This window comes from Anastrepha ludens, chromosome 3 (genome assembly GCF_028408465.1).
Source record: "Anastrepha ludens isolate Willacy chromosome 3, idAnaLude1.1, whole genome shotgun sequence".
Lineage (NCBI taxonomy): Eukaryota > Metazoa > Arthropoda > Insecta > Diptera > Tephritidae > Anastrepha > Anastrepha ludens.
In genome coordinates, this window is record NC_071499.1 from 99,523,668 (window position 1) to 99,538,628 (window position 14,961).

Genomic DNA, 14,961 nt, shown 5'->3' on the forward strand with positions numbered 1-14,961 from the left:
TAAAGTTACCTTAATCTGGATCCCGGGACATCGGAGCATCGAAGGTAATGAAAAAGCGGATGAACTGACAAGAAGGGGATCTGCCATGAATAACGCTCTTGCAGAATCGGTATTCACACCACTAGGTGCAGTCAAGAGTGCAATTTTCCTAAAATACCTCCGAATCGCAGATTGTAGATTGAGAGACCAGACGAACTGCAAAATGAGCAGAACGTTATGGCCCACCTACAACCTTAAGCAATCGTCAACATTGATAAACATGAAACGACGGGACACCTGTAGACTAACGGCAGTCATAACTGGCTTTTGGGCTGTGGGAGAACAAGCAGCCAAAATGGGCATCCCTCACAACACATACTGTCACAGTTGTAAACACCCGGAAGAAAAGGAAACAATCTTCCATTTCCTCTGCGAATGCCCTGCCCTATGGAAGGACAAAATGTTAACCCTGGGTAAACCGCTGTTCGAGAGTCTGGAACAGCTGTCTGGCTTAGATCTCAACAACCTGATAAGGTTCCTGAACCGCACAGACTGGATATAGTCATGCTGTAAATAACTGGTAAACAAGTTGGTAACGAGGATGTGGCAACAAAATGGGGCGGAAGCGCCAGTTGGATTCTGGAAGAATCACCACTTAAACCAACGCAAAGTACGGAGTCATGTAGTCTGTGCAACATGAGCTCCACTTTCCTATTGAGCTGTGACCGAAAGTTCTGCAGGTGAATACTCCAGCAGCCACCAACCTCCTCGCGAATTCCACTGCCAGGTTTTTCGTATCACCGAATAAGCTGCTGTGTCTGTCGAGTCTAATTGTATTCAAGCGCGTTGTCAAAATATGGCCAGTTGAGCGACGAAATGCTTCCATATGGAGATCATCACTAATTATTCTTGACATGGATCTGGTGAATACATTGATTTCTCTGGACACGATTTTCTGCTTTCTAAGGGGATTTCTTCGAATACTTTCTCGAACTGCTTTTATGGCTGCACTGGTTCCAACCCCGCGAGGACGACTACTTCTTTTTCTGTCTGTCACTTCAGATGTTTGCGAAAAACAATTGATTGTGCGGTAAACAAAAATTGTGTAAATATTAAGTTTTTTCAGCAATTGGTAAATCTCACTTGCACTTTTACCTGCAATAACTGCAACGGTCTTCCCAACGCTATAAACGCAGCTGACCATCATTATTATATTTTCATATGTGTCCAAAATATTGTAAAAAAATTTCAATCGGCATAAAGTAGTTTTATATTTCAATTTATTTTACAAGTTCGCCTATTCAGCCGACGTATTTTCCCCCCTCTACCGCGCAGCTGACTATTTTCTTTTTTATTGTACAGGGTGGGGCAAACTCGATTCCCTAATGTAAACTGGCCATAATTTTTGACGTAGACGTAAATGCGGCTTAAAGTATGACATTTTAAAAAGTAGACGTCAGTAGAATTCTAACCATGTCGCAGTATACACCTGTCGAACGTTCTGAAATCGTCGAACTTTACATTAAGAATCAGAACTCAATTATTCTGACTCAACGCGCGTTTCGTACAAAATTTCCCCGGAAAAAAGGGAATCATGACATTAAATGAACGAAACTTGGCTTTAAAATTTTAATGCTGTAGCATTCACCTCATTTGCATCACTATAAAAATGAATGCTATAGCATTCACGTCCGCGACCATGTTAAGAAAAATTCTTTGAAAGACACCATGTAGCTTAGGCCGAAGGGCGGGGAAATACATGGAATACGTCAAGTAATTAGTTTTAACGTCTCCTCCTAGACGCACACTTCCCAGGCAACAAGCCATTAGAGCATAACGTCTGGAACCTTGCGAAAGCAATTACCCGACAATTTAGTCTACTCTTGGAATAGGGTGGTGTAATGACAGTACTGGGCCGTGATGAAGAACGTAAATGAACAGAATGGAGAGAACTTCATTTAATTAACGACTGGATAAACGAAAGTTAAACGTATACTTTTATAAAAAATATTAAATTAAATAAATATAAAAACTTAGTATCTACATATTTAAATAAAAACAAAAGATGGTTTCCTCGCATATAGTATATATATTTCATTATTGAAGATGAAGAATGAAATTAAAAAAAAAAAATTCCAAAATTGGCTTGAATTATATGAAAAGATATTTCCAAAATAAATTTTAAACAACAATGTATTATAGTTAGAATGAATTCAAGTTTGAACACATTTTTTAATATGTGTCTCAAGTAATTAAGAGACCAACGAACTTATGTTGAATGATCGTCTAAAAAACTTGTTTGAGTTCAACTAATAAAACCTAAGCCTACTTTACAGGGTAATTTTACGAACATCTTCCGATCTTTATTTGGAATCATTTTAACGGTACATAAATTTAAGTCACGTTCTGAATTCATGTACCAGCCGACAAAATGTTATAATGAAACATGATATTTTATTAAGTTTAAATATTAGGAGTTTAAGCAAAACCAAATCCTTCCGAACACTCGTGAATCGCTTTAAGAAGACTGCTGCGTAATTTCTCATACGACTTGTACATTGGCAAGTCCAACTGATTAAAACTGTAAAGATGTAAAAAGAAAATTTTTAGTAAGTACAAAATTTTGTTAGTAGTACATTTTGCTATAAATATTTGTATGCATATAAACACTTTAAATCTTAAAATATTTCTTTTTTCGTAAAATTTTGTACAATATTCTAATTTAAATAAATTACCAATAAAGTTGTCAAAGGAACTGCAACCTTTCAACTTACTTTAATTCAATACTTAAAAAACGCAAAAAAGTATGGATTATCGATACTAAATTTAAAGTTGTTTCTAATAGCAATCGCCTTTCGGCAGATAGTAGCACACCTCGAAAACATTTCTGCCTAAGAAAGCTGCTCAAAAAAAAAAAAAAATAATAAATATAAATTTGAAATATTTATAGAATGTTAAGATTATTCTAACATTCTATAAATTTTCTAAATTTATATATATATATTTTTTTTAATTCAGGAGGAGGTTTTATGCCCCTTTCGAACTGCAGATGGGCTATTTTGAGGAGCTTTTTCATGGCGCAAATACCATTTGCCATTGCCTGCAGAGGGATGACCACCATCATAAACAAAATTTTTTTCTATGATTTGGGTATCGGACAATGGGTATCGAACCTGGCACTACCAAGTGGTAGAAACGAACAAACTCATTCGACTCAGCATATTCTAATAAAGTTTTGGAACGTATTTTCAATGTTTATTTTCCAATGTTAGTCAAACAAATTAGATTACATATATTAAATTAACAATTGAACCTTGAATTATTAAACAAAAATTAATAGTAACAAATATTAAAAGTGGTCCAAGTGAGAGAAATGTTAAAAGTACCACTACTTACACTAATTGAGAGAAGAAAAGGTGCAAGGTGAGATGTAGAGGAGGAAAAAACAACAAAAGTTCGCAGAGTACCTTCAGCAATATTCGACATTAATGAAACAATTCCTGTCTGAAGCACAGCAAGCAAAAATACTTAATATATAATATTTAGGAGTAAAGTGTTCCCCAAGTGGACAGAGAATACAAAGTATTTGCGTTCATTTACAAAATAACGATATTTTAAGGCAACTAACACATGGGCTGAAAAGTCCCGGACCTAACAAAGAAAACACGATTTTTTGGTGTAAACGTATTGTAGCATTATTCATCAACGTAATTTCCATCAAGAAAACCGCAATCACTCTAGCGCCGCTCTAACATTTCAATACCACTTTTGTAGAACGATTTATCTTTTGCTTCAAAGCAGACCTTAGTTTCAACGATAACCTTTTCATTCGAGCGAAATTTCTCACCGGCGAGCATTTTCATGTAATTTTGTCATCATTCCAAACGGTTTTACGTTGCTTGAGTTTTTTGATGTTTTCTGGTGTTACCGCCTCATTTGGACGTCCACTGCATCATCGGCGTCTCTCCAACCACGTTAGAAGTCAGCACACCATCATTTTACTGTTGTTTCTTATAGAGTGGAGTCCCTATAACACTTTTGAAGCCATTGATTCGTTTGAACGGTATTTTCTCCTATCAAGAAATTTTAACTAGAAAATCGTTTTCATCCATTGTTTTGAAAATAACAAAAATTAGCGTCACTCTTAGCACAATAATTCATGAACTAATGAATAAAACCACGAAATTTTAACAGCCTGTCTTTTTAGGGCTATAAAGGTTAGTACTAAATGAAAAAGAGGAGAGTGCAATAAAACTAGTGCCATTAATGTGTTAGGCCCGGGACTTATCAGCTCATGTGTTAAAATACGTAAACGGGAATATTAGCAGCATATCATATATTTTATCTATACCGCTAAATGTTTGGTTACTCCATGTCAAAGTTCTATTCAATATATTTATATATTACTCCTAGATTTTTAAGAGTGTAACACAACATTATTTTACCAAACTTTTAGTTTTACTATTTTCTTTTATATAGTGATGCACTGAGATTTATCTGGATTAAAGAGTAATCCATTTTCGGAAGCCCACCTGCTTATAGATTTAAAGAGAGAATTTAAATTGTTATTACAAGCGTCAATGGAGCAAAGGGGAAAACTAACACACAGTTGTTTATATGACATAAAAAATAAGGAAATTAAAAAATATTTAAAAAATTTAATATTTAATTTAAAATTATTCCTTGTGGAAATGTACAAAAAAACTTAAAAACCAGATAAAGCATAAACCCCTACTAAGAAAAGATGACAACACATGAGCTTTTACAAATGATGAAAAAGCAACGACATTGGGAAATTATTTCGAAAAAGTCCTATCGAAAGACGAACATTAATAAATTGGCACGATTAGTAATGTTAATACTGATACCATCACAAAAATAAGAAAGACAAGCACACAAGAAGTGATATTGTGCATCAAAACTAGAAGTAAACATAAAAAACCACCCGGATATGATATGCTGCGAGATAAATCACTTATGGAGCTACCAATTGAGGCTTACATATTTCTTAGAAACGTGTTTAACGGTATATTCCGCTTACAATACTTCCCAAAAGTATGGAAAGTCGCAGAAATCATTGCGCTACCAAAACCGGATACAAACCCAACAGCTCTAACTTCATATCGACCTATAAGCCTACTTCCGACTATATCTAAAATTGCAGAAAAACTTTTACATGACAGAATTACCCCAATACTTGACACGAAAAATATCATTCCAGATCATCAGTTTTCGAAAAAAACATTCAACTATCCAACAAATACATCGAGTTACACAAACCATAATTTCAGACATGGGAAATAAATGATACGGCGTTGCTGTATTTTTGGACGTCGCAAAAGCTTTTGATAAAGATTGGCACAAAGGCCTTTTGCATAAAATTAGGACAATATTACCACTGGACTATTATAATAATTATCAAGAGCTACCTAACTGATCGATGCTTCTACATTAATTACAATGACAAGTATTCACTCTGAAATACCACTCCCAGATGAAACTAATTCAACTATAGCAACAATTAACTTGGAAAGATCATTTCAAAAACAAATAAAGGAAAAATTTCGACAATTACATTGGCTAGTAGGTAGAAATTCAACGCGGTCATTAAACCAATCTGGACGTACGGACTTCAAGTGTGGGGAACTGCAAAAAGAACTCACATTAACAAAGTACGACGACAACAATCAAACATCTCACGTATAATAACAATGTCCGATAGGTACACAAAAAATTATGTCATCCATACAACGTTGAATATACCATCAATCAACGAAGAAATAAAAGCGATATTAACAAGACATTTTAACGAAATAAACCAGCACAAAAACAAAGAAGTCAATACACTCTGACAACGTGAAAGAAGAACTTTACGACGTTTCCAATCCGACCAATTGACCTATTAAATTAAATATCAATTCTCGTATGCTAAAATAACTGTTCTGTGTAAAATGTAACAGCTATCCTAAATTGTAATGTAGCAATTGCAGCAGCTGACCTGCCTACTACTTGCCCATTATCGTCTCGAACGAAAGACCTGCTGACTTTGTTTCCGCGAATCCCTGGACCTATGTTAACTTGGTTAAAGCTCATTGGGACGGTTTCGCGGCATTCACTGAGGACATTCCCATCCACCGAGGTGCGCGTAGGAGAACGTGCATTCCACAAGGTGACCGCTGCTCCTGCGGGTCGCTTCATTATTGCTGGAAGGATCCGGGACCATCATCCCAATTTCCCATCTACACCAGCCCGATCCCGAGGATTTCCGAATAAGGGATCTCAATTTGGAGATTCGGCAACTGGTCACCCAACATAACCGGATAAAACGAGAAGAACACCTGAAGACCTTCAACTTCATCACTATTGTGAATAAACTCTGGTCAGCAGAAGGCCCTATCGAATCCGACGAAGTAAAATGACATGGTGGCAATCACTTTTAGCGGTTGCACCTCGTCGGACCCGAAGAGATATGCGAGCTATTTTACTCGGCAAATCTTATTGCATCGTGCTACCAGAAGGCTGCACAAACTGCCCAACAATAGTGCCCAACTTACTTTCTCTAGCGATGAAGTCCGGGTGGCCATCTAACAAGCAAGGCTCTGATGGACTTAACATTCTGATGTTGAAAACCCCTAAAAGGATTCCGCCGAATGTACAGTACTATCACAGCCCTCACCACCATACACACAAAAACCAAAACCGAAACCCCCCTTACAAGAGAACTGTGCTAGTAGCGCTGAACCTGAAGAAGCCTTTCGACACAGTCAGACACTCCACGCTACTAGATGATATACTACAGTCGACCCTCCCGTCGGGACTGAAGAGATGGTCCGCGAACTATTTGAGTGGTCAGCCATCTTTCAAGATCAAAACTCAAAACATAGGAGGATAAAGCAAGGTGTACCGCAGAATGTTGTCCTTTTACGCTTTCAACTTGTACATATCTAAGTTCCTCCAGCGACCAGAAGGAGTCACACTGGTATCTTATGCTGACTATTATCCGATAATGGTGTCGGATATCACCGCTGCAGACATTTGCTACAAAGTATTACAATTTTAATCAATTTCACACTGTTCATAAAAAAATTCACAAAAAACAAACGAATTACGTGATCCTTAAAGGAGAGGGTGGTACACCCATACGGTGGTGTTTAAGTAGAAATAAACTACGGTTTAAAAATACTAGTACTCAACATATTCGAAGATGAGGATTTAAAAAATATATGAAAATTTAGATATTATGCTCTTACCAAGTATGCGCACATGGCAATCTATCAGTTGATCGATCATCACGATGAATTTGGAACCTCTGAATACCGTTCATGCCTTCTAAAGACCCAAATCCTTGCAGGGGTACTTTTGACGTTCCAGTAACAAATTGCAAAAATTTAGCTCTATCAGCTTGATCAAAACTGCGCAAAGCTCTCCAGAACCATTGTATCTGCAAGATAATATTATAAAACAAGATTATGGATTGTTTGGCAGAAGAGTATGAACCTATTACTAGCTAATATTACCTGCAATGATTTCGAAGTATATTTATGGTATTCTGTGTTTGCTCTAAGGTCTTCAATATCGATGTCAGGCAAACCAGATATAAGTAGTTCTAGTTCCTGCTCATTGAATATTGAAATTAAATGTTTCGGTATAATATCATAAAACCCTTCGAGGAATGCATCCAATCTTTAAATTTAGAGTACAAATTTATTGAAATATAAACTTATTTATATGCTTGCAAAAGAAGATACGTAAACGAATCTATTCAAAACTTACTGTTGACGAATTGAACCGCTCATTTTAAGTTGACAAACTAGCTGGACATAATCAAATTTGTTTTCTTCATTTACTGCAATATTACGACCATTCGGAATGAGATCTCGCACCTGAGTAACACCGAATTCCTGTATTTCAGTAGAAAATGTTAGCTCGTAACCTAGAGTCGATATATCGTTCTTCATTAGATAATCTAGTCCCTTATAAAATTCGTAATCTTGAGACTCCATGTCGGTGTATTTCACTTGCTTTCCGAGGATGTGCTTATAAAACGACCGAGTAAAATAACACTCAAGTAACTTGTTATCATGTATTGCCTTTGCTATAATACAACAACTTTTATATTTCAAAAATCGATTTAAAAATGTAAAATTTATATGTATACCTATTACACGGCCAACGAATTTGAAATAACTCAAATGGTTAGGATTAGCATGACTTGACGGATTTATCATATAAGTCACTCTATCTCCTGGTGAGACGCAAAATAGAGCGTACATAGGATTGAAAATTTCCCTTGAGATAATGACGTACCACTCCCTTAGTAGACCACCCGCATCCTGACCTTCTTCATCTATGAATGTAAAAGTATATACATATATATAATAAAAAAATATTAATGTGTCTTATTCTATTAATATTTACCTTCAAAAACTATGTAAAAGCGATTTTTCCATTCTTCGGGCCCTAAACGATACAATACTCGGAACGAGTCTTCAAACACGGTGACACGGCGTACACTAACAGTGTTTTCTTCACGACGTACACCTTCATCAATTCGCTCGAGCTCAGTCTGGAAATATTTTCTTTTCACATCAAAATCAAGAATACGAGTGTGATCCACCAAAACAGCAAATGGCCCATCCGATAAATGAATTGGAGATTGACGAAGTATCTGATTAAGTACTGTTCGATGTTTTTCTGCAAAAAGTAGAAAGTTTTCCTTGTCTAATTTTTGCTGCACTTCTGGTGGGTTTGCGCGCATGCTCCATTTGCGTATAGGGTCTGCAGATTCCGATTGTATTTCAGTTGTATCTGAAAGGAGATTTATTAATATTGGCAAAATCTATTTATTGTTATTATAATACGTCATAGACAAGTTAAACTTGGATCCGATTTGATCAGAGTAATAGTATCAATGGGGCATCGACTATTATAGCGTTTTTCAATAGGTGCGCTTCAACTTTTTTCCGATAGGGAGGACGAACGACGCAATATTTTTTATTTTTGACGTGATAACGTCTTATAATTCGATTTAACAGGCTGCACGCACGAAAAAATGTGTCGTTACCTTGCTCATTAGTGTTACCTTGCTCTTTAGTGTTACCTTGCTCATTAGTGTTACCTTGCTCTTTAGTGTTACCTTGCTCTTTAGTGTTACCTTGCTCATTAGTGTTACCTTGCTCTTTAGTGTTACCTTGCTCATTAGTGTTACCTTGCTCATTAGTGTTACCTTGCTCATATGTAGTTACCTTGCTCATTGCATTGAATGAACTGCAAATTCTTTCACCATTCGAAAGCTACATCCTCCACGAGTAACATGGATTATATTTTATTTTGGAAATAGGGCTCGAGATATAGGTCAAAACGTGGACCCGGGTAACCTTCGGATGTGTATGTACAATATGGGTATCAAATGGAAGCTGTTGGTGAATGCTTTAGTCCAGAGTATTTTTCATGCCGCTCCGTGACTAGGGTCTCGAGATAGAGACCAAAACGTGGACCCTAGAATGTGTTTGTACAATATGGATATCAAATTGAAGCTGTTGGTGAATGCTTTAGTACAGAGTATTTTGCATGCCGCTCCGTGACTGGGGTCTCGAGATATAGGTCAAAACGTGGACCCGGGTAACCTTTGGCTGTGTATGTACAATATGGGTATCAAATGAAAGCTGTTGATAAGTGCTTTAATACGGGGTAATTTTCATACCTATTGATGACTAGGGTCTGGAAATATATGCCAAAACGTGGACCCGCCGTGTCTTTGCACCGAATTAAACCAAACTTACACACATTGTTAAGGAGGTATTGAAGATGGTTTCCGTATAGTTTGGATACCTATTGGTAGACAGGGTCTCGAGATATAGGTCAAAACGTGGACCCGGGTAACCTACGGATGTGTATGTACAATATGGGTATCAAATGGAAGCTGTTGGTGAATGCTTTAGTTCAGAGTATTTCCATCCGCTCCGTGACTAGGGTCTCGAGATAGAGACCAAAACGTGGACCCTAGAATGTGTTTGTACAATATGGATATCAAATGAAAGCTGTTGATAAGTGCTTTAATACGGGGTAATTTGTTATGTTATGTTATGTTATGTTATATTATGTTATATTATGTTATGTTGTGTTATGTTATGTTATGTTATGTTATGTTATGTTATGTTATGTTATGTTATGTTATGTTATGTTATGTTATGTTGTGTTATGTTGTGTTATGTTATGTTATGTTATGTTATGTTAAAGTATATTATGTTATGTTAATGTTAACTCATTCTCTATACCCATACAAAATATCTATCAAACAAATAAAATTAACATTTTCTTTTGAAAAATGCAACCATTCAATCAGCATTTTCTTATGACGTTATCACGTTAAACTATCGTCAGTAAACCGACTTTACAGACCACCTCTTTTTCGCTTGTCATTTGTAAACTTCATTAGTATACATTTCATCATGGAATGCTACACACTTGAGCAACGCTAGCAAATCATTGAATTTTATTATAAAAATGCGTGTTCTGTTAAGAAAGTTTAAAGTCGAAAAATCATCTTCAGTGATGAAGCTCACTTTTGGCTCAATGGCTCTGTCAACAAGCAAAATATGCGTTACTGGGCAGAAAGCAATCCACACGTGATTCATGAGGCACCGTTGCATCCCGAAAAAATCACTGATTGGTGCGGTTTACATGCCGGCAGCGTAATTGGCCCATATTTTTTCGTTGACGAGAACGATCGCCACGTTACTGTAAATGGAAATCGATACAGCGACATGTTAAACGATTATTTTTGGCCGCAATTGAATGGTATGGACTTAGACGACATGTGGTTTCAACAGGACGGGGCCACAAGCCACACAGCACACGCTACAATTGATTTGTTGAAGAGTAAGTTCGATGAGCGCATTATTTCCAGAAATGGACCGGTCGAATGGCCGCCGCGCTCGTGTGATTTGACGCCTCTAGACTATTTTCTTTGGGGTTATGTGAAGTCATTGGTCTACAGTAACAAGCCGGCGACGATTTGTGAGCTCAGAGCCAATATTGAACGAGAAATTGCTGGAATTTCGGCCGATTTATGCAAAAGAGTGGTCGAAAATTGGGTTCAACGATTGGACTTCGTAAAACGTGCACGCGGTGGTCATGCAAAAGAAATCGAATTTCATACTTAAAGATCAATAAGAAGATAACAAAACACTTTGGCTGTGATTCAAAAGCCATTTAATGAGCTCACGTTTGGTATTGAAAATTAACTACTTCTAGTATATAAAAGTAGTAGTTTTCTGAAAAATTGCGACTTACATTCAAAAAGAACAGTTAGATTCATTTAAAAACAAAATAAAATTGGCAAGTATCTTATTTTTGAAAATATTATAGAATCAATGTCCGAACAGTTCTGAAAAGAGGTTTGTTTGTTTCTTATGTGCTCAAAAATAGACAGTGGTGGATGTAGGAGTTAATTTTGCCACAAGAACAGAGATCGGTATTGCTAGCATTTATTCTACAAAGATAGACAGCATCGTATTTTTTCCCAGTCAAAATCCGGTTAATTCTTTTGATTTCATTAACTTTGAATTTGCACATGTAAAACAATGGGTTCACTGGCAGAGCCTCTTCATTTAGTCTAGCAAACAGACTAGGATGCAAAAGCCAGAATACCAATCTGAATATTGTATTGCCCATATTTTTCAGTGCTTCTTCAACAGGTAAATTTACACACACAATGGAACCACAGTCGATTGCTTTCTTTGTAGCCAATTTAGCCCGTTCTTTAAACCGATACCGACATTACCAGACTTCAAAACTACATACACACTGAGAAACCCATACTCAAGAATTTTGCGATTAAAGATAGAGAAACAACAGTTGTTCGAGACTGATTTTACAGACTGAAAGCCGTTAAATTGTCTGTAAAAATACAAATCCTTTCATACGAGCAATCACGATATCAAGAATCCTGATTAGTGCTCACAGTTCACCAAAAGTGAAAGGTGTATGCATCTCAAGCTTAAAAAAGTATTATGAATTATTGACCTTATTAACAATGCCACAACCAACCGTATTGGCATTCACTCAGGCATTTGTAAGCAAGAATTTGAAAACCGTCAAGAAGATTACGGATAAATATCCCCAGATAAATAGCCTTTAGCTCCTCCACATAAAATTTTTTTGCACACTGATAGCGTATCAGTGACAATAAACTTCTGGGGAAGAAGGAACTCCAAGACGACTTCTAATAAAGCTTTTCACAAAATTTTTGATCCTCTTGATGGGGGTTTTTTGGCATGCGCCGTGGTAGTTCTGCAGTACTCAATTTTTGACCTCACGAAGCCTCTGTAAAACTTAAGAGCGACATGTGTAGCCCAGCTCTGACCAACGTAAGAATTTTGAAAAAATTGGAATTGTAACCTGAGTCTTTTATGATCTCATCATAACGCATTGTCGACTTATTCGGACTATCATTTCCACCAAAAAAGTCACGAATTTTGCGATATGTTGTTCTTAAAGATCGACCATTTTCATAATAAGTTTCAATAATTTTGTTCGCGTTGTTCTAGTCTGTAAAATTATATATCTGTCTACTTAACCGTATTCAGTTTGAAACATATTTCCAGCATTGCTTTTTCTTACTGAAATCACATTATATATGAAAATTATTTTAAATAACATCACCATACTTTGGTAATTCTGCCCTAACAGTTGATAAGAATGCAGGATGGTTCCATGTGTAGAAGTCCACGCAAATGGGGAAAGTTTCTGATCGCCATTCACTTGGGAGTGGCCAGGACGATTCTTCTGCATATGGTTCAAGCAGCTCACAACTCCCCGGATTAGCCCAAGTGTCCTCTGAGCAGATTCCGAACACCCGTTCAGGAGTGAGCCAAAGTGAGAAGGCGAAACATTCCAGGATTGTTGGTTGTGCGCTGGGTTTGAATGAAAACAGCAACAAAACCTCGGATGAGAACTACCTTTACTGATGACGACCCCTGCAAACGAAATAAGGAATACGATTTGAGGGCATACACACTTAATGGGGAAGGTGCCTCTGCCCGGCTGGTTGATATCCTCGTGAGAGTAAAAGCTGACATCACTGCCATCCAAGAGATGCGATGGACGGAGCTTTTCACATACCCTTTAAAACCTACTCATCTAACACCCCTCTCCCTCTGGAACCAACCTGTCGAAACAGCATGTTTCCTAGGCCTACGTTTAGAAGAGTTAGACGAAGACGACCGCGTATATTACTGCTACAACAACAACGACAATATAGAGATCGTGTCTGATCTAACCAAAGATGCCTTTGCGAATGGCATCGCTTAATCGAATGATTAGACGGAGAGGCCTTCCGCGAAAGCGATAGTACAATGAACTTGGTCGGTGCTTGCCGCAAACTCGCTGAACTGAAGGCTTTTCTATTCAAAAAAGGAAACCAAGATACCATATTAAGTATTGCGCTACCGAATTTGTTAACTTTCAATTTGCTTCCTTAGAGCACCTCATTTTGGCAGCATTTGAGAGGCTGCTATGAAATCGGCCAAGAGACATCTGAACCGCAGCATCAAGAATGCCAAACTTTCATACGAGGAGCTCACGACAGTTTTAGTGGAAATAGAAGCTGTTCTTAATTCGCGGCCTATATCACCTCTTTCTTCTGATCTCAACGACTATGAAGCTCTGACTCCAGGTCACTTTATAACTGGCAGTGCGCTAAAATCTATTCCGGAGTGAGCAGTGACAATAACAGACAACATCAATCACATCAACAAATGGACTTAAATCACAGCCATCGATCAAATATTTTGGAAGCGGGAGTCACGCGACTAAATAAACGAATTTCACGAGCGAACACAATGAACACACAACGCAAACATTGCAAAAGACGCTATGGTTTTAATGCACGAGATCAATGCGCCACAACAACGATGGCAAATAGGTCGTGTGATAGATGCCATACCAGGAAAGGATCCGCGAGTTCGAGTAATCGTCATAAAAACTTCGAGAGGAATCATTCGTCCCGCTATTCAGAAAATAAGTAAGTATTACTCCTTCGCATGCATTACAATGGTACATACATTCTGTCAAAAAAGTACCGGGAATTGTTTTTTTTTTAACCACCCAACCGAACTATCAATTCTGAACAACTAACGAAATTAAACAACGCAGTTGAAGAAAAGCCGCCCGAATTGACAAATCGAAAAAGTATTGTATTCCATTGTGACAATGTAAGGTTGCACACATCTTTGGCCACTCGGCAAAAATTGTTGGAGCTTGGTTGGGATGTTTTGCCACATCCACCATATAGTCCTGACCTTGCAATTAATTTTTGTTCCGATCTTTACAAAACTCCTTTAATGGTAAATATTGCAATAATGATGATGATGTCAAATCGTACCTGATTCAGTTTTTTGTTAATAAAAACCAGAAGTTTTATGAACGTGGGATTATGATGCTGCCTGAAAGATGGCAAAAGGCCATTGATCAAAATGGGCAATACATTACAGTATAAAATTATTTAGTTCCATGAAAAAATTGTCTTTGATTTTCTAAAAAAAAAATCCGCCATTACTTAGTTGCCAACCCAATATATAATACAATATATTAACTTGAGAGTTGAAAATAAATACAGTCTACAGTGTTGACCACCTTTGCGTAATATTACGCTATTTATATTTTCGCAACTGATAAATTTTAAACTTTATAAAATTAATTTGCTATTCGTTTTGATTGATTCGCCGTATGCATTGTAAAAGTTTTCTGGACTTTTATAGAGACCTTTCAAGGCAATAATACACTCGGAGGTTTGCGAGGGGCGACCACTATTAGAAAAAACGTTTTCTATCATTTGGTGTTTCATGCTCACACAGGATTTCGAAGCCAGGCACTACCATATGGTTGTCACGGCAACAGCTTACTCAAAGCATCAACATACCTGCTCGACGATCGAGTTTTATCTCGTAGTTTTACATAAGGAGCCATCATCCAGAAATG

At 37.1% G+C, this 14,961-nt stretch overlaps 1 protein-coding gene across 1 annotated transcript in view; it reads right to left on the bottom strand.

Moving 5' to 3' along the window:
* Positions 1-2,305: 2,305 nt before the first annotated feature.
* Positions 2,306-14,961, bottom strand: part of LOC128858592 (E3 ubiquitin-protein ligase HUWE1) — a 62,559-nt gene continuing 49,903 nt past the window's right edge. The window contains exons 7-12 of the mRNA XM_054094991.1: positions 8,398-8,787; positions 8,138-8,326; positions 7,753-8,074; positions 7,497-7,662; positions 7,230-7,420; positions 2,306-2,560 (exon numbers count right to left, since the gene is read on the bottom strand). Coding sequence (XP_053950966.1) covers positions 2,458-2,560; positions 7,230-7,420; positions 7,497-7,662; positions 7,753-8,074; positions 8,138-8,326; positions 8,398-8,787 — 1,361 coding nt within the window. The 3' untranslated portion in view covers positions 2,306-2,457. The remainder of the gene's footprint in view (positions 2,561-7,229; positions 7,421-7,496; positions 7,663-7,752; positions 8,075-8,137; positions 8,327-8,397; positions 8,788-14,961) is intronic.